The 26,038-nt window shown below is 40.1% G+C and overlaps 1 protein-coding gene across 1 annotated transcript in view; it reads left to right on the forward strand.

Annotated features, from left to right (window-relative positions):
• Window positions 1-16,761: 16,761 nt before the first annotated feature.
• Window positions 16,762-26,038, forward strand: part of LOC134301848 (ras association domain-containing protein 5-like) — a 69,384-nt gene continuing 60,107 nt past the window's right edge. Inside the window, exon 1 of the mRNA XM_062986747.1 lies at window positions 16,762-17,229. Coding sequence (XP_062842817.1) covers window positions 17,070-17,229 — 160 coding nt within the window. The 5' untranslated portion in view covers window positions 16,762-17,069. The remainder of the gene's footprint in view (window positions 17,230-26,038) is intronic.

Consider the following 26,038-nt stretch of genomic DNA (forward strand, 5'->3'; position numbering starts at 1 on the left):
GGGCAGACACACATACACACACCCATTCACTTATAGGGCAATTCAGTGTCTCCAATTAACCTGACTGCATGTTTTTCGACTGTGGGAGGAAACCAGAGCTCCCGGAGGAAACCCACGCAGACACGGGGAGAACATGCAAACTCCACACAGAAAGGACTCGGACCGTCCAGCCTGGGGATCGAACCCAGGACCTTCTTGCTGTGAGGCGACAGTGCTACCCACTTAGCCACCGTGTCGCCCCTATTGCTAACAGATGTACAGAATCAAGAATATAAAATAAGATATGCTTTTAACTTCATGAAATAGTATAGGGAAGGTCTTAACAGAAGCATACAGGCAGCTATAGATACAGAGAGCGCATGAGAGCATGAGGGGAAGACAACTCCATATCATTGCCTATGGTATTGGAAAAAAAAGCCTTTCCAAGAAGGTCATAATCAGGTGTCCACATACTTTTGGCTATACTCCTGTGTTTTTGTGAAACACAAAAACAAATATGTACACGGGGGCAGATTCAGTACAGAATGTTATATCACCCAGTCATAACAGTTCATCTGGTATTTCCTGCTGTAGGGGGCTGTTTTTGCATCCTGAATCATCTTAACATCTTCAGCATTTCATCAAAACCATCCTTGAGTTACGAGCAGGGGGTTTTGCAAAGGGTCAGGCAGAATGAAAGTGTAAGGGGACTTCCCCAGCAGGGGTCATTGTTTGTTTTGGATTGGTGCATTTGTCATGTACTGACAGGCCTCCAGCTATTTCTCGGTATGTATGTAGGTTTCTCTTTATGGATGGAAGTAGAGCAGAAAATACACATTTGGTATACTAATGGAAGGCACATTAACCCACTTTTAACAGAATGGAGTGATGCTCTGTAAGAAGGGCACACTATGGCCAAAAGTATACCTCTACACTCACTGTCCATTTTATCAGCTCCACTTACCATATAGAAGCACTTTATATTTATACTGTCCATCTGTTTCTCTGCATGCTTTGTTAGTTCTTTAATGGTCAGGACCCCCACAGGACCTCCACAGAGCAGGCATTATTTAGGTGTTGGATCATTCTCAGCACTGCAGTGACACTGACACGGTGGTGGTGTGTTAGTGTGTTCTGTGCTGGTATGAGTGGATCAGACACAGCAGCACTGCTGGAGTTTTTAAATACCGTGTCCACTCACTGTCCACTCTATTAGACACTCCTACCTAGTTGGTCCACCTTGTAGATGTAAATTCAGAGACGATCGCTCATCTATTGCTGCTGTTTGAGTTGATCTTGTAGACCTTCATCAGTGGTCACAGGATGTTTCCCACTGGGTGTTGTTGGCTGGATATTTTTGGTTGGTGGACTATTCTCAGTCCAGCAGTGAGAGTGAGGTGTTTAAAAACTCCAGCAGTGATCATACCAGCACAACACACACTAACACCACCACCATGTCAGTGTCACTGCAGTGCTAAGAATGATCCACCACCTAAATAATACCTGTTCTGTGGTGGTCCTGACCATTAAAGAACAGCATGAAAGGGGGCTAACAAAGCATGCAGAGAAACAGATGGACTACAGTCAGTAATTGTAGAACTACAAAGTTCTCCTATGTGGTAAGTGGAGCTGATAAAATGGACAGTGAGTGAAGAAACAAGGAGGGGGTTTTAATGTTATGGCTGATCAGTTTACACAACATGTAGACTACAATGAAATAGTATTTTCATATATATCAGTTATTGTTTGGATGCTGGGGTCTGAGCACAGAGTCTGTGATTGTACAGAAACCCTGGAGCTAACAGGGTGAAGAGACTTGCCTAATTAAGAACCCAACAGTGGCTGCTTGGATTCAAACCAACAATCGTTAGATTGATAGCCTAAAGCTCTACCCACTGACGCGCCACTGTGTCTAAATTAATTGGCCGATTCTACTGCCTACTGCCTAGGCTACTATTTATTAAGTATTTTTTTCTGGCCTGTGACTCCTTGTATGGAGTATTTTTCCTTTACTCCTCCACTGCAATCTATTTAAATTTTCCAGAATGATAAGATCCAGCATTTTTATTTTTTCCAGTGACTCCACCATTCCAGAAAGGATATGAGTTCATAAGGTTGTCCTGATATAATGAAGACATTTAATCAGATTTAAATTAGGAGTCGCCCATTATTCTGTGATTACACGGTATTCCTGATTTTACTTTACTTACAGTGTGGGAATGAATGAGTATCTACAGGTTGTGACATGTAAAAAACAAATTCAAACGTGTATACAATACCATAAATACCCGGATGCAGGGTTGTAGTTTCGCTCTACCATTCTTATCATACCATAAGCCTGTTTTGTCTTGGTATTGTTTATTTCTTAAGCTGTTTTTTGTTACATTATTGGTACGATCCATAGTTTTTCCATAGTTTATGACATCAGCGTTTTATTTCATTTTATTTCAGCTTTCCTGTTTCTCTACCATAGCTGCTTCCAGAAAACACCCACACACAAACACACAGGGCTTGGTGCCTGCTTTACAGATACATACTGTTAATAGCAGCTAATAGCAGTTTATCATTAATAAATAAAAACACTAGGAGTTTATTCACGCATACACAATAGCACTGTAAAAATGTCGAGCTTTACCATCCTGTTGCACTATGAAACTACTGTAAAATATTTCAGTAGTAATACTGAATGGTTGGTGTGTATATACATGTACAATGATCAGCCATTGTACACACATTGTCCATTTTATCGGCTTTACTTATCATAAAGAAGCACTCTGTAGTTCTACAATTACTGACTGTAGTCCATCTCTTTCTCTTTCATGCTGTTCTTCAATGGTCAGGACTCTCCCAGGACCATCATATAGGTATTATGAGTGGATAAGACACAGCAGCGCTGATGGAGTTTTTAAACACCTCACTGTCACTGCTGGACTGAGAAAAGTCCACCAACCAAAAATATATCAAGCCAACAGCGCTCCGTAGGCAGCGTCCTGTGACCACTGAAGAAGGTCTAGAAGATGACCAACTCAAACAGCAGCAATAGATGAGCGATTGTCTCTGACTTTACATCTACAAGGTGGACCAACTAGGTAGGAGTATCTAATAGAGTGGACAGTGAGTGGACACGGTATTTAAAAACTCCAGCAGCGCTGCTGTGTCTGATCCACTCATATCAGCACAACACACACTAACACGCCACCACCATGTCAGTCACTGCAGTGCTGAGAATGATCCACCACCTAAATAATACCTGCTCTGTGGTGGTCCTGTGTGGGTCCTGACCATTGAAGAACAGGGTGAAAGCAGGCTAAAAAGATATGCAGAGAAACAGATGGACTACAGTCAGTAATTGTAGAACTACAAAGTGCTTCTATATGGTAAGTGGAGCTGATAAAATGGACAATGTGTGTAGAAACGAGGAGGTGATTTTAATCTTATGGTTGATCAGTGTATGTGCTCTGTATGGCCAAAAGTATGTGGATACAGCTTCTAAATATTGAGTTCAGGTGTAAAAAAATCAACAATGTAAAATCTGTTATATGCTTCCAACACTGGGGCAACAGTTTGGGAACGGCTCTTTTCTGGTCCAGCATGACTGAATCTCCAGTGGTTCCTTAACAACTTTGTAATGAATTGGAATGCCAAGTGTTAGCCAAGCCTTCTCTTATAACCTCAGCACCCAACCTCACAAATGCTTTTAGCACAGTTGGTGCTCAATGGTCTGGCTGAGATCCCAAACCTTTTAAAGTGTGATAAATAATGTGTAACAATACTATTGTGTTACTATACTATTGTGTTGTGTGGTTTGGGACCTGCATTGCCATTTTTGGACAGTGCAGATGATGATGTGTCATTTTCGTTCAATTGACAAGTCACCTGTTCCCTATTAGCATCAATTTGCTTCAGGTGGGAGTCTTTCTATACATCATGGTTTCACAACCACAGATTTGCCAGCTTATCTGTTTGGCAAATCTGCTTTTTCTGGAGCTATAATACCGGGCCAGCTACTAGTATTTTTTGGGAACTTGGTGTCGCCTAGTGTTGCGACATTTATGGGTCTCAACAGGGAACCGCTCTGGGAAAGCTAATTGCTGCCCCTTTTCCTGAGCATACTCCACATGTAAATCCTTGGAGCTTGATTGGGTCGGAGTGCCGCTTGTTTATTGCAGTCCCCTGCTTGGGTTTAGGGTTGCCTAGGGTTCTGCGCTATCCCTGTTCTGTCCAGTATCTCCGCTGAGGGCTATGGATGTTTCTGTTATTTTGGCCACCTTATTTATTTGCATTTTAATTTCAGCCAAAATCCTTCACCTTCTAAAAATATGTCAGGGTTAAGAGCCTTGCTCATAGGCCCAACAGTGGCAACCTGGCAGTGGTGGGGCTTGAACCAGCGACCTTAGGATTACTAGTACAGAACCTTAACCACTAGTCAACAACTGCCCTGCCATGACATACTCCTAAATGTATTTTTTTTTTTTTTTTTTAATCTTGATTATTATTATGGTCTTGTCTTGGTATTGACTGAAACTACTTGCTGTCGGTTTGTGCTGGTGTTTAGCTGGTATATTTACGTTTGTTCAACCTGGAATACAATGCTGAAGGCATCACAATAGTACAACAGTAATGGGCCTGTGATATTGTCTGACACATGCAGATAGAGATGGACAGTTTTTCCTTGCCACAGTCGCCCTCGGCTTGCTCAACAGGGGTTTTTGTATCTGTTGGTCCTGGATTTTGTAAAGTTGCTTTGAGACAATGTATATTGTAAAAAGCGCTATATAAATAAAGTTGACTTGACTTGACTTGACTTGACTTGACAGTGGGGCGAGTGTGTTCCAGAGAGATAAAGTTAGCATGAGTGAGTGTGTGTTTGTGTGGTAATGTATTGCTGAACCTGCATTGGGTCAGCATCTGATTATTAAGACAAGTTGATGACTGCTGTGAATCTGTGAAATTAAGCACATTTTCCCGTGAATTTACAAGGGCCCTAGGTGTAGCTAAGACTCCGATCCAGAGTGCTAAATAGTGTGCTAAATCCAGAGATTTCATTTGGATTCAAAGCTAGACTATGGAAAGAAATACAGGTAGCTTACTTTTAGTGTATCATAGTGTACTGCCAATGCCAGCCCTTTTGTCTACTACTGCCTGACCTCATAATGCACTTTTGACAATTTCCATGGATTTGGTATGGATTATTTAACAAGGTAATGTATACACAGATTAGGCATAACATTATGACCACCTTCGTAGTATTGTGTTGGTCCTTCTTGTGCTGCCCCATACGCAACAAACTGTGATGCACTGTGTATTGTGACACCTTTCTATCAGAACCAGCATTAACTTCTTCAGCAATTTGAGCTACAGTAGCTCGTCTGTTGGATTCGCTCCCCACGTGCATCAATGAGCCTTGGCCGCCCATGACCCTGTCGCCGGTTTACCACTGTTCCTTCCTTGGACCACTTTTGATAGATAGTGACCACTGCAGACCGGGAACACCCCACAAGAGCTGCAGTTTTGGAGATGCTCTGACCCAGTCGTCTAGCCATCGTGTCAAACTCGCTCAAATCCTTACGCTCGCCCATTTTTCCTGCTTCTAACACATCAACTTTGAGGATAAAATGTTCACTTGTTTCCTAATATGAACAGATAATCAGTGTTATTCACTTCACCTGTCAGTGGTGATAATGTTATGCCTGGTTGGTGTAGGTTTCTACATACTTTTGGCTGTATTGCTGTATATAGGAGGAGCTATGCTGCTGGTAACAGTAGTGGGGGTTTGAATTCTACAGACAGTATGTGGCATTGTGGGAACCTAGACATACGTATGTGCACCCTTAGCGCTGTTCCCAAGCCAGAATAAATAGAAGGGTTGCTTCAGGAAGGACATTCAGCATCAAAACAGTTATTATCATTAAGATAATACGACTAATTCACTGTCTGCTTGTTTTGGGTGGTGGGGAAACCGGAGCGTCCAGAAGAAAACCACACAAACACAGGGATAGGATGAAAATATTAAGAGCCCATGAGTCAGCATGTACCTATCATCCCTTAGACCTTGTAATAGTTTGTGATCTATTGCTGACAGAGCTTCTGGCTACATGTCCTTGTCATTAATTCTGCACAATGAATCACGGGACAGTCTCAGGTCACTGCACGGCCTTCTTATTTTCAGAGCCCGTGAGGCAGAACATTGTCCTCTAATAGACTTATAAGTCTTTGAAGTGGACCGATCTCTGCGTCCCTGTGCTCTGTCACAGTGATGCTGCATGACAACCTTTATGAGTAACCATAACCAGTATACAACCCCAAATCAGAAAAAGTTGGGACGGCATGGAAAATGCAGATAAAATAAAACTGCAGTGTCCCTTACATTTACTTTGACTTTTATTTGATTGCAGACAGGATGAACCTGAGATATTTCAAGTTTTATCTATTCAACTTCATTTAATTTATTAATAAACATCCATTCCTGCATTTCAGGTCTTCAACTCATTCCAAAAAAAGCTGGGACAGGGGCAATTTAGGGCTAGTTATGAGGTGAAAAAACTAAATAATAATGTGATTCCAAACAGGTGATGTCAACAGGTGATTGTAATCGTGGTTTGGTACAAAAGCAGCATCCAGGAAAGGCTGAGTCTTTGATGAGCAAAGATGATCAGAGGATCTCCAGTTTATCAACAAATGTGTGAGAAAATTATTGAAATGTTTTAAGAAAATGTACCTCAAAGAAAGATTGGAAGGGTACAGTGCATAATATCATTAAATCGTTCAAGGAACCAGAAGGAATTTCAGTGTATAAAGGCCAAGGGCGCAAGCTTGAACTGAACGCCAGTGATCTTCGATCCCTCAGACGGCACTGCATCAAGAACCGCCACTCAACAACAGCTGATATAACCACATGGGTGAGGGATTACTTTGGCAAACCTTTGTCAATCACTACAATACAGAGTTAGATGCACAAATGCCACTTAAAACTTTACTGTGCAAAAAAGAAGTGGTTATGTTAACCATGTCCAGAAGCGGCGCCAACTTCTCTGGGCTCGGAGGCATCTAGGATGGACCATCACACAGTGGAAACGTGTATTGTGGTCAGATGAATCAGCATTTCAGGTCTGTTTTGGAAAAAAATGGACGCTGTGTGCTCCGGACCAAAGACGAAAAGGACCATCCAGACTGTTATCAGGAACAAGTTCAAAAGCCAGGGTCTGTCATGGTACGGGGCTGTGTCAGTGTCCTTGACAAAGGTCATTTACATTTCTGTGATGGCAGCATTAATGCAGGAAAGTACATTGAAATCTTAGAGCAACATGTGCTGCCTTCAAGACGTCATCTTTTCCAGGGACGTCCATGCAAAACCACATGCTGCACACATCACAAAGACATGGGTGCGGAAGAAGAGGGTACGGATACTGGACTGGCCTGCCTGCAGTCCTGACCTGTCCCCAATAGAGAATTTTTAGAGAACGACGACACTGTACTGTTGCACATCTTAAGACGTGTTTGCAGGAAGAATAAGACAAAATAAAAGCTGAAACACTAAATCGTTGGTATCCTCGGTGCCAAAACGTATTTTAAGTGTGGTGAAAAGGAATGGCAACATTTCAAAGTGGTAAATGCTTTACTGAAATGAAGTTGAGCAGACAAAACATGAAATATCTCAGGTTCATCCTGTCTGCAATCAAATAAAAGTCAAAGTAAATGTAAGGAACTCTGTGTTTTTTTATTATTTGCATTTTCCATGCTGTCCCAACTTTTTCTGATTTGGGGTTGTATAAACTTCTCTCTGAGCCTGACACAAAAGGAAAATAAACTTTTTTCTGAATTTTTGTTGTGGCTTGTCGGAGTAACTGAAGTCGGAAAGTCCCCAGCTGGTTGTGACTTGTCTTTTATGTGCATACTTTCATTTTCAATGGGCAGGCTTGATTATTTCGCTCTTAAATGTGTGATCACATGGTTTTTAAAAGGGACTATGCTTTTGGGATTCCTGCTATTGGCACATCCAGGATTTCCCCGAAGCTCTGTGAATGATGAGCTACTTCGCACAATAGATTGCCTCTCGCAGGTCCTAAATTTACCCCCGATGCTGCTTTGAAGTGGCCCAGCTTCCAACATGCTGTTATAGGGTGTATTTTTGAGTACGTAGTGGTGAAGGTAGGCTAAAATTAGAGCTCCGTTTCTAAACGTCTCCGTTTCTAAGTCGCATCCCCTAATTATACGCATCGAATAAGAGAGCCGCCAGTCAGCGGTTACGTCCGTGCCATAAACAGCACAGCTCCCGTCTATTTTCCGGTTGGTGTTGTTTTTGCTTTCTCTCTCTTCCTAGCTGCCTCTTGCTCAACCACCCACACATCCACAGCCCTCATGAAATGAGGATTTATATCCTTCCCAGAATTAAAAAGCCAGCAATCTGAGCGATTTCAAAGAGTACAAAAAGTAATACGACGGCCGCTCAGGTGGCGCAGCGGTAAAACACACGCTGTTCACCAGAGCTGAGATCTCAAATACATCATGTCGAATCTCGGCTCTGCCTTGCCAGCTGAGGCTGAGCGGCTACATGAACAACGATTGGCCTGTTGTTCAGATAAGGGGCGGGACTAAAGCTGGATGGGGACTCTCTCTCAGACTAGTGCGATTATTGCGATTACTGCACGGAGATGGGGAAGGAGTGCGGTAGGGGGTGTCGCTCGTCAAGTGTAGGTGATAAGATGTTTGATTGCTGTGCTCTTGTCGGAGGGGGTGTGGAGCAGCTGCGTCCTCCCCAATCAGGAGCAGGGACCAGCATTAGTGAGAGGATGATTGACGGGTAGAAATTGAATGCGCTAAAGTGGGAGAAAAAGGGGTAAAATACAAAAAAAGTATTACAACTAGCCTTTTTGGCCTAGTCCATGCTAACACAGGTCAATTTAAAAATGTAACTTTCCTGATCCATTGTGCTGTTCCATCCATACAAACACTGTGTTTTAAATACTTTAATACTCTTAATACACTCTTTGACAACACCTATTGATGGAAAAAATATGCCAGGAGGATAATTCTAAACTCTGAAAATTGAATGCTTTTATGTCATACACCGATCAGGCATAACATTATGACCACCATAATATTGTGTTGGTCCCCCTTTTGCTGCCAAACAAGCAACAAACTGTGATGCACTGTGTATTCTGACACCTTTCTATCAGAACCAGCATTAACCTCTTCAGCAATCTGAGTCACAGTAGCTCGTCTGTTGGATTGGACCACATGGGCCAGACTTCGCTCCCTATGTGCATCAATGAGCCTTGGTCACCCATGATCCTGTCGCCGGTTTACCACTGTTCCGTCCTTGGACCACTTTTGATAGATACTGACCGCTGCAGACCGGGAACACCCCACAAGAGCTGCAGTTTTGGAGATGCTCTGACCCAGTCGTCTAGACATTCTAGACAATTTGGCCCTTGTCAAACTCCCTATGCCCATTTTTTCCTGCTTCTAACACATCAACTTTGAGGATAAAATGTTCACTTGCTGCCTAATATATTCCACCCACTAACAGGTGCCGTGATGAAGAGATAATCAGTGTTATTCACTTCACCTGTCAGTAATCATAATGTTATGCCTAGTCGGTGTGTATGTACATTACAATGATGTTTTACGCATATCCCAGCTTGTTTGGAATCTGGGGTCAATGGGCACGTGAGCATCAGAACTGGACCACGGAGCAATGGGAGAAAGTGGTCTGGTCTGATGAATCATGTTTTCTTTTACATCACGTGGATGGCCGGGTGCGTGTGCGTCGGTTACCTGGGGAACACCTGGCACCAGGATGCACTATGGGAAGAGGGCAAGCCGGTGGAGGCAGTGTGATGCCTTGGGCAATGTTCTGCTGGGAAACCTTGGGTCCTGCCATCCATGTGGATGTTACTTTGACACGTACCACCTACCTAAGCATTGTTGCAGACCATGTACACCCAACAATATTCCCTGATGGCTGTGGCCTCTTTCAGCAGGATAATGCACCCTGCCACTAAGCAAAAATGGTTCAGGAATGGTTTGAGGAGCACAATGAGTTTGAGGTGTTGACTTGGCCTCCAAATTCCCCAGATCTCAATCCAATCGAGCATTTGTGGGATGTGCTGGACAAACAAGTCTGATCCATGGAGGCCCCACCTCACAACTTACAGGAGTTAAAGGATCTGCTGCTGACATCTTGGTGCCAGATACCACAGCACACCTTCAGGGGTCTAGTGGAGTCCATGCCTCGACGGGTCAGGGCTGTTTTGGCAGCAAAAGGGGGACCAAAACAATATTAGGAAGGTTGTCATACTGTTATGCCTGATCGGTGTATATACTACAACAGTATGGCAGAGCCTGGATTCAAACCTACAAACTTGCAACTGATGGCCCAATAGACATAGAGCTTAAACTTTTATTTCTCATGTTCTAATGATTGTGCTATTTGCTAACCCAAACCCTGGAGTATTTTTAAGCAGTGGAATCTCTTTCTTTCCTCCCCTGCATTTACACTTAATTACACATCTCTGCACATGGGAGGGATGTTGCATTTCTGCCTCTGTTCCTAATCCCTAATGCAGTACAACTGTGTTCATCCGACTGCAGCAGATGGATCACATAGATTACATCACTGCTTGCCAGAATAATTCAATTCTGTAATCACAATATACTGGGATCCCCCAATATTCAGATGTGCTTAAAATGTCCAACTCCTAATATACTGATGTAAAAATCTAAATAAACGTATTCCAATCACTAGCTTTGTGTAATGTTGGAATCCATCACTGTTTCAATGAGTTGTTAATCTATCTATCTATTGACACCCTTGAAAAAATATTTAAGATATAGACATAATGTTCAGACAAAATAACAATAATAATGATAATAATAGTAATAAGGTATTACATTAGAGAAATACATGTTGTATAAAGCATAAAAGGACCTAAAAGCAAATATACAAACAAGAAAATATGAACTAATATTAAAAATAATTCTTATATATTTTATAATTGTAAATAAAATTACAATTTTAAAAAAATAAATTATTAAATTTTTACATAAAAAATAAATAGTTTTTTAAATTAATTTTTAAGATAATGAAACATAATTAGTAATAATAAATGTATTTAATCTTCTAAGTAACGAAATACTAAGGTAAAAGAAAATTGAATAAAAATAACAAAAAATGTTAATTAATGAATTACTTGATGTGATAATAATAGGTCTAGTGGATGCAATGCAGTAGCACTCGCCAGACAGGCAGCTACTCCAGTGCAGTGTCATTAGATTATGTTTCAATGATAATAATAATAAATCAAAACCTATTGGTGTTATTTCATTGTTTTACCTAATCAAATAATTACTTTCTCTCAAATAAATAAAAAAAACTTATTAGTACTATAATTAGATAATATTTTATTATTATTAATAATAATAATAATAACAATAATAACAATAACAATAATAAATCAAAACCTATTGGGTGTTATTTTATTGTTTTTACCTAATAAAATAATTTTTTTCCATCAAAAAAGTAGTTATTAGTACTATAATTAGATATTGTTTCAATAATAATAATAATAAAAAATAAAAATAATAATAATAATAAAATAATAATAATAAATCTAATACTATTGGGTGTTATTTTATTGTTTTTACCTACTCAAATAATTATTTTCCATCAAAAAAGTAGTTATTAGTACTATAATTAGATATTGTTTCAATAATAATAATAATTAAAAAAAAAAATAATAATAATAATAAAATAATAATAATAAATCTAATACTATTGGGTGTTATTTTATTGTTTTTACCTACTCAAATAATTATTTTCTTTCAAAAAAGTAATTATTAGTACTATAATTAGATAATGTTTTAATGTTAAATATAATAATAATAATAATAATAATAATAATAATAATATTATTATTGAATCCAATACTATTAGTGTTAAATAATTATTTTCTCTTAAATAAAAAAAAATTCTTATTAGTACTATATATAATGTTTCAATAATAATAATAATAATAAATCTAATACTATTGGTGTTATTTCATTGTTTTTACCTAATCAAATCATTATTTTCTTACAAACAAGTACTTTAATTAGATAATGTTTCAATGTTAAATATAATAATAATAATAATAATAATAATAATAAATCCAGTTATATTGGTGTTATTTCATTGTTTTACTTAATCAAATAATATTTTTTTCTCAAATAAATAAAAAAGTAATTATTAGTACTATAATAAGATAATGTTTAATAAAAAAAAAAAAAAAAAAAAAAAAAAAAAAAATAATAATAATAATAATAAATCCAGTACTATTGATGTTATTTCATTGTTTTCTAATCAAATACTTATTTTCTCTCAAATAAATAAAAAAGTACTTATTAGTACTATAATTAGATAATGTTTCAATAATAATAATAATAATAATAATAATAATAATTATAAATAAATGAAATACTACTGGTGTTATTTCATTGTTTTTACTTAATTAAATTATTATTTTCTCCATATAAAAGCAAAAAAAGTAATTATTAATATTATAATTAGATGATGATTAAATGATTAATAATAATAATAATAATAATAATAATACATACAGTTATATTGGTGTTAATTCATTGTTTTATTTAATCAAATAATTATTTTTCTCAAATAAATAAAAAGTAGTTATTAATACTATAATTAGATGATGTTTCAATAATAATAATAATAATAATAATAATAATAATAATAATAATAATAATGAATCCAATACTATTGTTGTTATTTAATTGTTTTTACCTAATCAAATTATAATTTTCCTTTAAAAAAGGTAATTATTAGTACTATAATTAGATGGCATTTTATTGATAAATAGACTAAATAATTAATAATAATGATTTATAATTATAAAAGTATTACTATTATTGTTTTCTTGAGTAATGATAATAATTAATACAGTTAATTAATTTAAAGTTGTTGTCAATAAAGTTAATGGTTATAAAATAATATAATCAATTAAAGGACTTAAAGGCTAAAGAAAAAACACTTTAAGCTTTTTGGCTTTTTAGCTGTTATTACTAACTGATGTAGCCTTTCTGCTTTTTGGGAGTATATGAAAGGGTAAGGTATATGCAGGAGGGTAAGGCAGGCTCTGTGATCCTTGCCTGACATAAAGACCTGTTATGATGTTTCTCCAACAAGTGCCCTTTATTTACCAATTCTCTGTGTGCTGAGTTTTGTTTTTATTCACTCTGGACTGTGTAGGTCGGACCCTGCCTCAGAATCCCCTCTCCATATGTTTTAGAGTGCAGAGGAACATTTCAGCGGTCAGGGCTGCACAGGAGGAACCTTGTTCAGATTTGTATCGAACAGGAGAGACATTGTGTCGGGTATCTCAAAGCCACATTCATTTACGCTGACAGATTCAGGAATCAAAGAGCAAAATGTGGCTGTTTGGATCTTAAGGTATTCAGAATGTTCTGAAATGTGCTAATATTATACATGGGACAAGGTTTAAGACTAAGACTTGGAAGCTGTATACTATGTGTATGTGTAAATTTGGGGGTTTCAATAATTTAGTCATCTAATAGGATGAAATCTCTACTGTAGATCTTAGGAATCAGTTAACAGTCATTAGTGTCAGACTTTGAAGTTAATAGTGTAACTAAATTTTTAGCAGCATTGTGGTACTTCTTTTTTATGTAGTAAATAGTTCTTAATATACTCTATATTATTTTATTAACATACACTGATCAGCCATAACATTAAAACCACCTCCTTGTTTCTACACACACTGTCCATTTCATCAGCTCCACTTACCATATAGGAGCACTTTGAAATTCTGCAATTACTGACCATCTGTTTCTCTACATACTGTTTTAGCCTGCTTTTACCCTGTTCTTCAATGGTCAGGACCCCCACAGGACCACCACAGAGCAGGTATTATTTAGGTGGTGGATCATTCTCAGCAATGCAGTGACAATGACATTGTGGTGGTGTGAGTCAGAGACGATCGCTCATCTATTGCTGCTGTTTGAGTTGGTCATCTTCTAGACCTTCATCAGTGGTCACAGGACGCTGCCTACGGGGCGCTGTTGGCTGAATATTTTCGGTTGGTGGCCTATTCTCAGTCCAGCAGTGACAGTGAGGTGTTTAAAAACTCAATCAGCATTGCTGTGTCTGATCCACTCATACCAGCACAACACACACTAACACACCACCACCATGTCAGTGTCACTGCAGTGCTGAGAATCATCCACCACCTAAATAATACCTGTTCTGTAGTGGTCCTGGGAGAGTCCTGACCATTGAAAAACAGCATAAAAGGGTGCTAACAAAGCATGCAGAGAAACAGATGGACTACAGTCAGTAATTGTAGAACTACAAAGTGCTTCTATGTGGTAAGTGGAGCTGATAAAATGGACAATGTGTGTAGAAACAAGGAGGTGGTATTAATGTTATTGCTGATCGGAGTATATTATACATTGGTGCAAACAGCGCCAAATGCTGTCCTTTATCTCTCTGTACTGTTAGGGCACATTCACATGAGAAGCGTTTTGCGCTTTGCTCACCACGAGCCTCAGCGCAAATTGTTGCTTTGTTCAGCACTTTGCCTGAGCGGTGAGGTAAAACGACATCAATGTGCGAATATGAGACGAATCTGCATTTGTGTGAAAGAACCGTCAAATTTACTCTGAATTTTCCTCCCCATTTCACTTTTAAACTTGTGTTATAGCTCGGGGTGCTGAGAAATGTGAGAGTCAGCTTTTCCGAGAGAGTCTAAAATGCTTATCGTTAAAAAAGCTTAATGTAACTTAATGTATTAAATGAACAACGCAGGAACACTAAACCTCTCTTAATTATTACTGATCATAAGTTCTCTCCACTATTGAAATTCCTTGCTTGTTGTTTTAATACAATAAGTCACGTTAAGCTTTGTTGGCGTTAAGTATTGTTCGTATTGCCTGAGTCACTTGACATATCAAACAGTTTGTCTCATTGAAGGCGCTTTGAAAAGATTAAAAGCAAACTAGGTAAATGTTCAATCAGGTGAACTTTGAGCGCCTTAAGTTCAGCAACAAGCCAGGGGTGTCAAATTCATTTTCATCTGCATTATGGTGGCCCTCAAAGGGCTGATTGTAACATATCCTGCTGTGATTGCAGTCTGCCTTAAGTCTTGGACAATTTGTTGGTTTTCTTGGAGGCTAAATTCTGTGTTTGGTGTCAAAATGCCAAATGTATACTGTATATTTATAATGTATATCTACATTTATATTGTACTCCTTTACCACAGACACGGCCTCATAACACAAGAGACGTACCGGTTTTTCTTCTTAAAGCACAAACTTGTATTCACTTTCCCATTTTTTATTAAATTACCTTCCTTTTGCTTCAGTTTTCTGTTCTTGTACATTTTGGGATTACAGTAGACCCTTGACTTACGAATTTAATTGGTTCCGAAGTGCTGTTCTTAAGTCAAAATGTTCGTTAGTTAAACCTATTTTTCCCATAAGAAATAATGTAAATAGAATTAATCCATGCCAGACCCCCCAAACCCCCCCTTACCTAACCTTTCTAATGTCTTAAATGGTCTTTTTTGTTATAAATACAAGTATTTTTTCCCTTAAATCTTAAATAATAGAATAGACATTACTTTAATAAACAATAATAAACAATACACAGTAGTACTGTACATAAAAACACACACCACATTTCAGTACAGTACATGTGCTGTATCATACACCATAATAAATTTCCTTCTTTTTTTATATAAAATGTATCTACCAGAAAGAATAACTCTCATATTTCTCTATTATTTCCTTCTTTATTTTAATAGTGTTGTACAGTATTTTGTGGTGTAATTGCACGAAAGAAAGAATACTTTACTGAGCTTTTACTTCTTCTCTCTCACTCACTGTCCCCTCTGTCTGATACACAGTCACAGCTACTGGCAGGAGTAATTATACAACAACGAATAGTAATAGATTTTTTCATTTTCTCACCACTACGCTTATTCTGCACATTCTTTTGGGCCATTTTGATACAGAATTTTACAAAATATAAAGAAAACACTGAAAAAAACACTGTCCGCTGTCCGAATGTTTGCTCACTGTATATATATAGAGAGAGAGACGGTCGGTGTTAACTTGTTCGTGATGTCACGTGTTTCGCGAATTTCAATTTGTAATCCGAAATTTGTTCATACGTTAAGTTAAAAATGATCTTTTGTAACCCAAAATGTTTGTATGGTAAATGGTTCGTAACTCAAGGGTCTACTGTATTTGTAAATATTTCTCAACATCACTTGTTGGAAAACAGCCTCAGTTCAACGCTGATGTGGAAACACTGCAATCTAGTGGCGGGATGTGGGATCACTTTGCGGGTCACAAAATCGGCATGCATTGTGGGAGATGCAGTTTATGTGCGATTTTAAGCTCTCGCAGGCCACATAAATGACGTGGCGGGGCGGATTTGGCCCACGGGCTTCGAGTTTAACACATGCTTTAAGCTAAAAGAGCCATTTGTGACTTCAGGCACTTGATGTTCTAGTTCATTCTAAACTTGGATAGATGTAAAAGTCAGAGCCAAAAAAAGACAGAATGAGGTAAAGAAAACGTCTACGTTATTAGGTGTGGAACTGGAGATGAGATATCCCTCAGGACTCTCGGTGTGTGGGACACCCATGTGTCTTCACACTCCATCACGAACACTCACACGCAGGAAGTGGAGCAGGAAGTGATGGCATGCAGAGAAAGCAGGCGGGATGAGAGAGGGATGAGAAAGATGCGAGGGCAGGGTAGGGTGCCTGTAGCTTTAAGAAGGCTATGAAAAGCCCTCTGCAGAGAGGATGAGTGGGCGCTGCATCAGCTCTGCACTGCGTGAGAAAACAGTAGGACAGCACTCAGTGAGAGAGGCAGAATGACAGACTGCGAGAGTGAACGGGGCTGTATCGGACGGGCCAGATCGAGCCTCTAGAAGCCCGGCGCTTGCCCTGCGATGGTGGACGCACGCCAAACTCTGGCAGCCCGAGTGCAGCGCCACGGAGCTCCAGGTGCCCGGCGCCAGCAGGTGCCATGGGCACAGGCGGACGGAGATAGCGTCACCCGCCATGAGGCCGGCAGAGGAGGCAGCCGTGTCCGGTGCGTGCTTCGGCCACGTCTCGCGGCACCTCAATCGTCTCTTCCGGCGTCTTCCTAAGTCACGCTCCTGGTCCGAGGGACTGAGGCTGCTCAGGAGGTCCAGCAGCAGCGGCACCCTCGAGCTATCAGGTAATGAGAGATACAGAAGGACGGTTGGCATATGGATAAAGGTCTGGGAACATTATTCAGTTAACTTGCTTGACTTTTGGAGAATGTGAGAGTTTGGATAGGAATTAAAGAAGCTGCAAGTGCTGTATGAAGACAGGTGGACAAACAGCTGAGAGAATGTGTATCAGGGCAGGGGCAGGAACAGTCTAGAAGGGTGCTGACGAATAATTGGGGCATTGCTACTGAAGATAAATGAGTCCAATGCACTACTTCAACACTAAGATCTCAAGCTCTTGAGTTTGGATCCTAAAAATTTACTGCGCATGAAGGAGGGAGGTCAACTGGGCTTCAATACCAAAGTACAATTGTACTTCTGCTGTCTGGTGGAGGTGCCTGTACCAGTGGCGGAGTTCATAGCGTGCCACTGGTAAGTGAAAAGATGTGGCCAGCAACTTTGGAGCAACTTTCGCCCCCACGTTGGATAGACTCAGAATATGAATTTTGTCCCTCTGTAAAGGGACTGTGAGACAGCAGCATGAGTCTGATGCTTTGTTACCCCCCTTTCATGCTGTTCTTCAATGGTCAGGACTCCCACAGGACCACCACAGAGCAGGTATTATTTAGGTGGTGGATCATTCTCATCACTGCAGTGACACTGACATGGTGGTGGTGTGTTAGTGTGTGTTGTGCTGGTACGAGTGGATCAGACACAGCAGTGCTGCTGGAGTTTTTAAATACCGTGTCCACTCACTGTCCACTTTATTAGACACTCCTACCTAGTTGGTCCACCTTGTAGATGTAAAGTCAGAGACTATCGCTCATGTATTGCTGCTGTTTGAGTTTGTCATCTTTGAGACCTTCATCGGTGTTTACAGGACGCTTCCCACTGGGTGCTGTTGGCTGGATATATTTGATTGGTGGACTATTCTCAGTCCAGCAGTGACAGTGAGGATTGCTGTGTCTTATGCATTCATACCAGCACAACACACACTAACACACCACCACCATGCCATTGTCACTGCAGTGCTAAGAATGATCCACCACCTAAATAATACCTGCTCTGTAGTGGTCCTGGGAGAGTCCTGACCATTGAAGAACAGCATGAAAGGGAGCTAACAAAGCATGCAGAGTAACAGATGGACTACAGTCAGTAATTGTAGAACTATAGAGTGCTTGTATATGGTAAGTGGAGCTGATAAAATGGACAGTGAGTGTAGAAACAAGGAGGTATATACATAAGTTTTGGAGCACTTAGTGATCACATTCAAAGCTTGTGAGGTTTAATGCTTCACTGCTGAACTGCTGTTTCTCATATACTGTACATTCCCATTTTTAAATAATACTTACATTAAAAGAAGCTCTAGCAGATTTGTTGGAAAGATGGCAGCCTAGGATAGTCACAAGAAGTACGTCCCAGTGCTTTTTAATATATCCTATTTTACTGCTGATATATCTATGGAGTTTGTACGGTTCTTTGCTGGATTCTATGCACCTGGTATTAATAGTTGTTTCTGAAATTGTAAAAGTGCCTTGCTAACAGCTGGACTACTAGGCTAAAAACAAAACTCATTGTTCATATTTGCTTAAGCAATGGAACGTTAGATGGAAAGGGCCATTTCAAATAACATCACAGCTGTGATTTGGTCTCACACCATAGATCATTACAACATGTGACCCTAAACAGAAGTGATTAATAAAATACATAAATAAAAACAAACAAAAATTGATAAATTGCTGTAGCAGAAGGTAGCAGGGACAGATTGTAATAGAAGAATGGATAAGTGGATGGATAAATGTGGTAGACAAAGTCATTGGAACATATCAGGTGAAATATCTGCTGGGAGGAGGGGGGTAGGAAACCTGAGAGGTTAGTGGGATGAGGTAAGCAAATAGAACCACCAGGAATGGAAGATCAGTGAGGATGTGGATGAAGCAAATGTGGAAGAAGAGGATTGAGAGATGCTAAAATGCTTTGGTAAAATATTAGATATTATTTCATTCAAGTTGTTATGTTGTTGATTTATCTCAAAGTTGTCCCAAGTGATGCACCTTACCCATAGCCAATATGCTGATCTGCAGTCCTTAATTTCCTTTATTAAGAAATATAACAGACATATACACTGATCAGAAAAACGATGATTAGGTGGACTTTGTGTTTTGCTGTTTTCCAGTAAGGCTGCAATGCTCTGCAGTGATTTTCTCCCTCCCAAAAATAGCCTGGTTCTAGTCCATAGGGAGCATCACATTTTCTCCCCCCTTACTCTTATTTCCTCTCGTTCTCTCTAGTCGTTGTTTCCCATTAAAACCTAAAACGGTCTGAACTGAACAGAGAGGCGCTGCTTTTCATCGACCCTCTATAGTGTAGATGTGACAGTCTGACAGGAATGTGCCAGAGTCAGGGGATCTGACATGTTACTGCACCGTCAGCCGATTCATGATTACCTGGTATGTCGTCTGTGTGGATAAAGCTGCAGTGCAGATGATTGACCTCAGGGCTGTTGAAATCAAGACTTGAGCTTTTGAATCTTTTCCTCTAGTTTATTTCAAAGATGTTTGATGGAGTGAGGACCTGGGCTCTATTGGGAGTTCTTGGTGAAACTGGTGAAACCATGTGTTAACCTTGTTTTATTTAGTAGTACAGTCATGCTGCAACACCAGTAATGGGAAGCATATCATTTACATTTTCAGCATTTAGAAGATGCTTTTATCCACAGTCTAAGCAATTGAAGGTTAAGGGCCTTGCTCAAGGGCCAAACAGTGGCAACTTGACAGTGGTGGGGTTTGAACCAGCAACCTACTGCTTATTATTTAAGATAAGATAAGATATACTTTATTTGTCATATACACATATGTACATACAGTACAATATCACAGCTTGTTTGGGTCCCCTGGAGCAGACAGGGTTAAGGGCCTTGCTCAAGGACCCAAGTGTTTATTTAGTGGCTGCATAGCAGAGCCTGGATTTGAACCCCCAATCTTCCGGTTGATAGCCCAAAGCTCTACCCACTAGGCTACCACTGTCAGTACCTTAACCACTAGGCTACAAAATTTCAGTACCTTAACCGCTAGGCTACAACTGCCCATTTACAGTGTATCACAAAAGTGAGTACACCCCTCACATTTCTGCAAATATTTTATTATATCTTTTCATGGGACAACACTATAGAAATACAACTTGGATATAACTTAGAGTAGTCAGTGTACAACTTGTATAGCAGTGTAGATTTACTGTCTTCTGAAAATAACTCAACACACAGCCATTAATGTCTAAATGGCTGGCAACATAAGTGAGTACACCCCACAGTGAACATGTCCAAATTGTGCCCAAAGTGTCAATATTTTGTGTGACCACCATTATTATCCAGCACTGCCTTAACCCTCCTGGGCATGGAATTCACCAGAGCTGCACAGGTTGCTACTGGAATCCTCTTCCACTCCTCCATGATGACATCACGGAGCTGGTGGATGTTAGACACCTTGAACTCCTCCACCTTCCACTTGAGGATGCGCCACAGGTGCTCAATTGGGTTTAGTCCATCACCTTTACCTTCAGCTTCCTCAGCAAGGCAGTTGTCATCTTGGAGGTTGTGTTTGGGGTCGTTATCCTGTTGGAAAACTGCCATGAGGCCCAGTTTTCGAAGGGAGGGGATCATGCTCTGTTTCAGAATGTCACAGTACATGTTGGAATTCATGTTTCCCTCAATGAACCGCAGCTCCCCAGTGCCAGCAACACTCATGCAGCCCAAGACCATGATGCTACCACCACCATGCTTGACTGTAGGCAAGATACAGTTGTCTTGGTACTTCTCACCAGGGCGCCGCCACACATGCTGGACACCATCTGAGCCAAACAAGTTTATCTTGGTCTCGTCAGACCACAGGGCATTCCAGTAATCCATGTTCTTGGACTGCTTGTCTTCAGCAAACTGTTTGCGGGCTTTCTTGTGCGTCAGCTTCCTTCTGGGATGACGACCATGCAGACCGAGTTGATGCAGTGTGCGGCGTATGGTCTGAGCACTGACAGGCTGACCTCCCACGTCTTCAACCTCTGCAGCAATGCTGGCAGCACTCATGTGTCTATTTTTTAAAGCCAACCTCTGGATATGACGCCGAACACGTGGACTCAACTTCTTTGGTCGACCCTGGCGAAGCCTGTTCCGAGTGGAACCTGTCCTGGAAAACCGCTGTATGCGTATTTTACCGCTGCGCCACCTGAGTGGCCTAAGCACTGATCTTTATTATCCTCCGCCTCATTGTGTAGGCACCTACCTCCTACCTCCCTCGGAACAGCAAATCATTGTCCGTGTAGGCGCCCATCAGGCCGACATCAGAGCTGAGATTTGAACTCGCGAGCTTGAGATGACAGCACTGATGTGCTAGCATGCTTTTTGCAAGATAAAATGTTTACTGGCTTTTTAGGACTGTGATATGTCACATTCATATTTGACTTTGACCATAACTACTGCATTTAGACTACTTTGAACCATCTCTTATTGTCAGTGCAGCCAGACACCCACTTGACAGGTTGCCAGATAAAGTAAAAATCATTTCCCTGTTGACTTGGATTAGAATCTTAGTGTCGTTCAGTTTTTAAGGTTGGAGGTGCAGTAAAAGAGGCAAATGAATACAAACAAAACCACTTTGGGCAAGTTAGATGGCATTTGGGCAGCCCTCTATAGACTTTAAGGCTGTTATGTAAGTTGTGCCTTTCAGCTTCCTGACGTGTTTTCTTGTCACAGATGCTTGAAGGATAATGTCAAGGGTACAAGGAACATTCAGTGTCCCATTCAGTGACCCATATAAATGTGTGTTTGGAACACACTGTACATAAAATCTGTGCCATTGCATAACTGTATTTATAAAGCTTTATGAAGTTTTGTACACAGTGTACCTCATTTTATTCACTATAGATCTGAAAGTATGTAAACACCTCTCCTAACTGATCAGCCATAACATTAAAACCACCTCCTCATTTCTACACACACTGTCCATTTTATCAGCTCCACTTACCATATAGAAGCACTTTGTAGTTCTACAATTACTGACTGTAGTCCATCTGTTTCTCTGCATGCTTTGTTAGCCCCCTTTCATGCTGTTCTTCAGTGGCCAGGACCCCCACAGGACCACTACAGAGCAGGTGTTATTAAGGTGGTGAATCATTCTCAGCACTGCAGTGACACTGACATGGTGGTGGTGTGTTAGTGTGTGTTGTGCTGGTATGAGTGGATCAGACACAGCAATGCTGCTGGAGTTTTTAAACACCTCACTGTCACTGCTAGACTGAAAATAGTCCGCCAACCAAAAATGTCCAGCCAACAGCTCCCTGTGGGCACCGTCCTGTGACCACTGATGAAGGTATAGAAGATGATCAACTCAAACAGCAGCAATAGATGAGCGATCGTCTCTGACTTTACATCTACAAGGTGGACCAACTAGGTAGGAGTGTCTAATAGAGTGGATAGTGAGTGGACATGGTATTTAAAAACTGATCCACTCATACCAGCACAACACACACTAACACACCACCACCATGTCAGTCACTGCAGTGCTGAGAATGATCCACCACCTAAATAATACCTGCTCTGTGGTGGTCCGGTGGGGTCTGACCATTGAAGAACAGGGTGAACAGGGTCTCTTTCTGTATTTTTAAGGGATTTTCTCTTTGCCACTTTCGCCCTTGACTTGCTCAACAGGGGTTTTTGGTCTGTTGGTCCTGGATTTTGTGAAGTTGCTTAGAGACAATGTTGCTGTATAATAGGATAGGATAAACTATTTTTATGCTATAAACAATTTAGCCAGGACAGTACTAGTAGGGCAGAACTGATTTGTTGGGTGAACGACATCAAGTGCAATTTTGAAATTACCAAATTGTTTAGTATGATCCATGATGTTTGCTAACAGAGACTGAGCTAATACCCTTGACAGTCACATCTATTCTAACTATCTAACTGTTTCTTAGATAAAGTTATCAAGTCAATACATTTTACAACCAGGCTAATATGCTAAGTGGTTGATAGATGTGTGGTTGTGTAGTGTGCTGATAAGGTCCCAAGTAAATACAGGAGCTTTATGAGTCTGAGGCTACTGCTAGATACATTTCCTTTGTGTAGGTTATCTGCATGTTTGACACTTCCACTCCCGCTCTCCATCAGATCTATTGACCAGGTTTGCATGATGCGTGGGGCCTGTATAATTCATGTTTTGCTCTATTAACAGTTTAATCATTGCTATCTTTGGCTTTGGCTATACTTTAGCAAACCGAGCGCTTCAGAAATCCCACTACATCAATGTTTCAGTGTCTTTCACACAGCCTGGCTTAATTTATGGACTATAAGTGCCAACCACATTATCGCCAACTTAAAACAACAGTTACTGAATCTAAATTAGGAGCTTTAAATACTCTCCATGGCCAAAAGCATGTGGGCTTTATTTAAGCCATTTAGCCACATCCAGTACTAATGGGTGTATAAAATCGATTCAGCTCAATTGGGGAAAGCTCCTTTCTTTGTCAGTGTGACTATTTCCCTGTGCACAAAGCGAGTGGAGGAACTTCGGTTGGCCTATCTAACCCCATAGAACATTTTTTGGGATGAATTTGGGATGAGTGCAAACTAGGCTTTTTGTCTAACATCAGGGCCTGATCATACACCGATCAGCCATACATTAAAACCACCTCCTTGTTTCTACACTCACTGTCCATTTTATCAGCTCCACTTACCATATAGAAGCACTTTGTAGTTCTGCAATTACTGACTGTAGTCCATCTATTTCTCTACATACTTTTTTTTAGCCTGCTTTCACCCTGTTTTTCAATGGTCAGGACCCCCACAGGACCACCACAGAGCAGGTATTATTTAGGTGGTGGATCATTCTCAGCACTGTGACACTGACATGGTGGTATGAGTTTTTAAATACCGTGTCCACTCACTGTCCACTCTATTAGACACTCCTACCTAGTTGATCAGCTGCCCATGGGGCGCTGTTGGCTGGATATTTTTGGTTGGTGGACTATTCTCAGTCCGGCTGTGACAGTGAGGTGTTTAAAAACTCCATCATTATTACTGTGTCTTATCCACTCATACCAGCACAACACACACTAACATACCACCACCATGTCAGTGTCACTGGAGTGCTAAGATGATCCATCACCCAAATAGTACCTGCTCTGTAGTGGCCCTGGGAGAGTCCTGACCATTGAAGAACAGCATGAAAGGGGGCTAACAAAGCATGCAAAGAAACAGATAGACTACAGTCAGTAATTGTAGAACTACAAAGTGCTCCTATATGGTAAGTGGAGCTGATGAAATGGACGAGGAGGTGGATTTAATGTAGTGGCTGATCAGTGTATGTTTGTGCAAATGCCTGAATGAATTATGCAGATGTAGTTGGCGCGTTGTATTATCAGTAGTTGTCATTTCCAGTACGATACAGGCCAATCTTTGTGAGGAACATGTTGACTTTGGCTCAGAATGGAAACAGAGCAGTGTTCATGTTGGGTTGGGAGAGGATGGACAAGAAGGTGTGGGAGTCGACCGGCCGGTCTTACTGTAATCAAAAGAGCTGACACGCTAGCTAGAGTTACAGATATTCAGATAGTATCCAGACTACAGAAATATTCTGTTTATCTTTGATGTTTTGGAAATATCCTTCTCTAGAAAATATTGCCCTTGTGTTTAATGACCAACTTTATAGTATTTTATAAGTATAACCAAATTTAGAATTTGATGTCTGGAACACACTCAAAAAAAGTTGGGACTAGGGCATGATTACCATTGTGTTACTTCACCCTTATTATTAATTACACTTTAACTGCTTAGCAGTCTGTGGTCACTGTTGTCTGATTCTCCTCTTCATGAGACAGATCAGGACTGTGGGCATTGTCTCACAGAAATAACCTCAGACTTCCCAGAGAAAGGCGTCCACATCAACGGTGTCTTCACACATATGCAAGTCACCCATGCTATGGGCATTGATCCACCTCCATACCATGACGGATGTTGACTTTTACACCTTTCACTGATAATAGTCTGGATGGTCGTTTTTATCTTTTGCATTGGGAACTCAACTATTTCCCCCCAAAAAGAACAAGAAACATGATCTCATCTGACTGTCTTTTGGTCCATCTGAGATGAGCCAGGACTCAGAATTGATGATTGGCTTCCCTTTCGTGTAATAGGTTCAGGTTGCATTTTTTGATGCAGTGGCAGACTGTGTTAAGTGACAACAGTTTTCCTACATATTCCTGACCTTATGTGGCTATATTTATCAGAGTTACGTTATGGCTTGTCATGCACTTTTGTGTGAGGGATGTAAAGTTAAGCACATTCAACAGTCCTTTTCAGCCTTGATCTTCACAGACTTACGATCTCCTAATTATCACAATACTATGTACATAGTAATAGACCTCAATTATTTGCAGTCTTTAAGATGACTGGAAAATGTATCTGCATTTATTCAGTTTGCGTCACACAGATGATGTGTTAATGAAATGCTTGATTGGCTTTCTAATGAGTCAGTGTTTTACTTCACAACTGGGAAAAGTTTGGAGGTTTTTAATTATAAGCACATTTACAAAATAACGGATTATATTCCTAATGGGACACACGGTTATAAATGTAATAGCATCTGGAAGAACAGAAGCTAAGGTAAGCAGAGTTATGATTTTTTTAAATTTTTTTTTTTTTTTGCTGTTTTGGATTTTGGCCGCTGTGACGTGATTTATCACGCGCTTTTGTTTTGCAATGAAAACAAAACGTATCAGTTTAAGCTTTTAACTGGTAACTTCTTGTTACGGTTCTTGTTATTTGCACTATGACTAGGAAAGTAAAGG

This window comes from Trichomycterus rosablanca, chromosome 24 (genome assembly GCF_030014385.1).
Source record: "Trichomycterus rosablanca isolate fTriRos1 chromosome 24, fTriRos1.hap1, whole genome shotgun sequence".
Taxonomy (NCBI): Eukaryota; Metazoa; Chordata; class Actinopteri; order Siluriformes; family Trichomycteridae; genus Trichomycterus; species Trichomycterus rosablanca.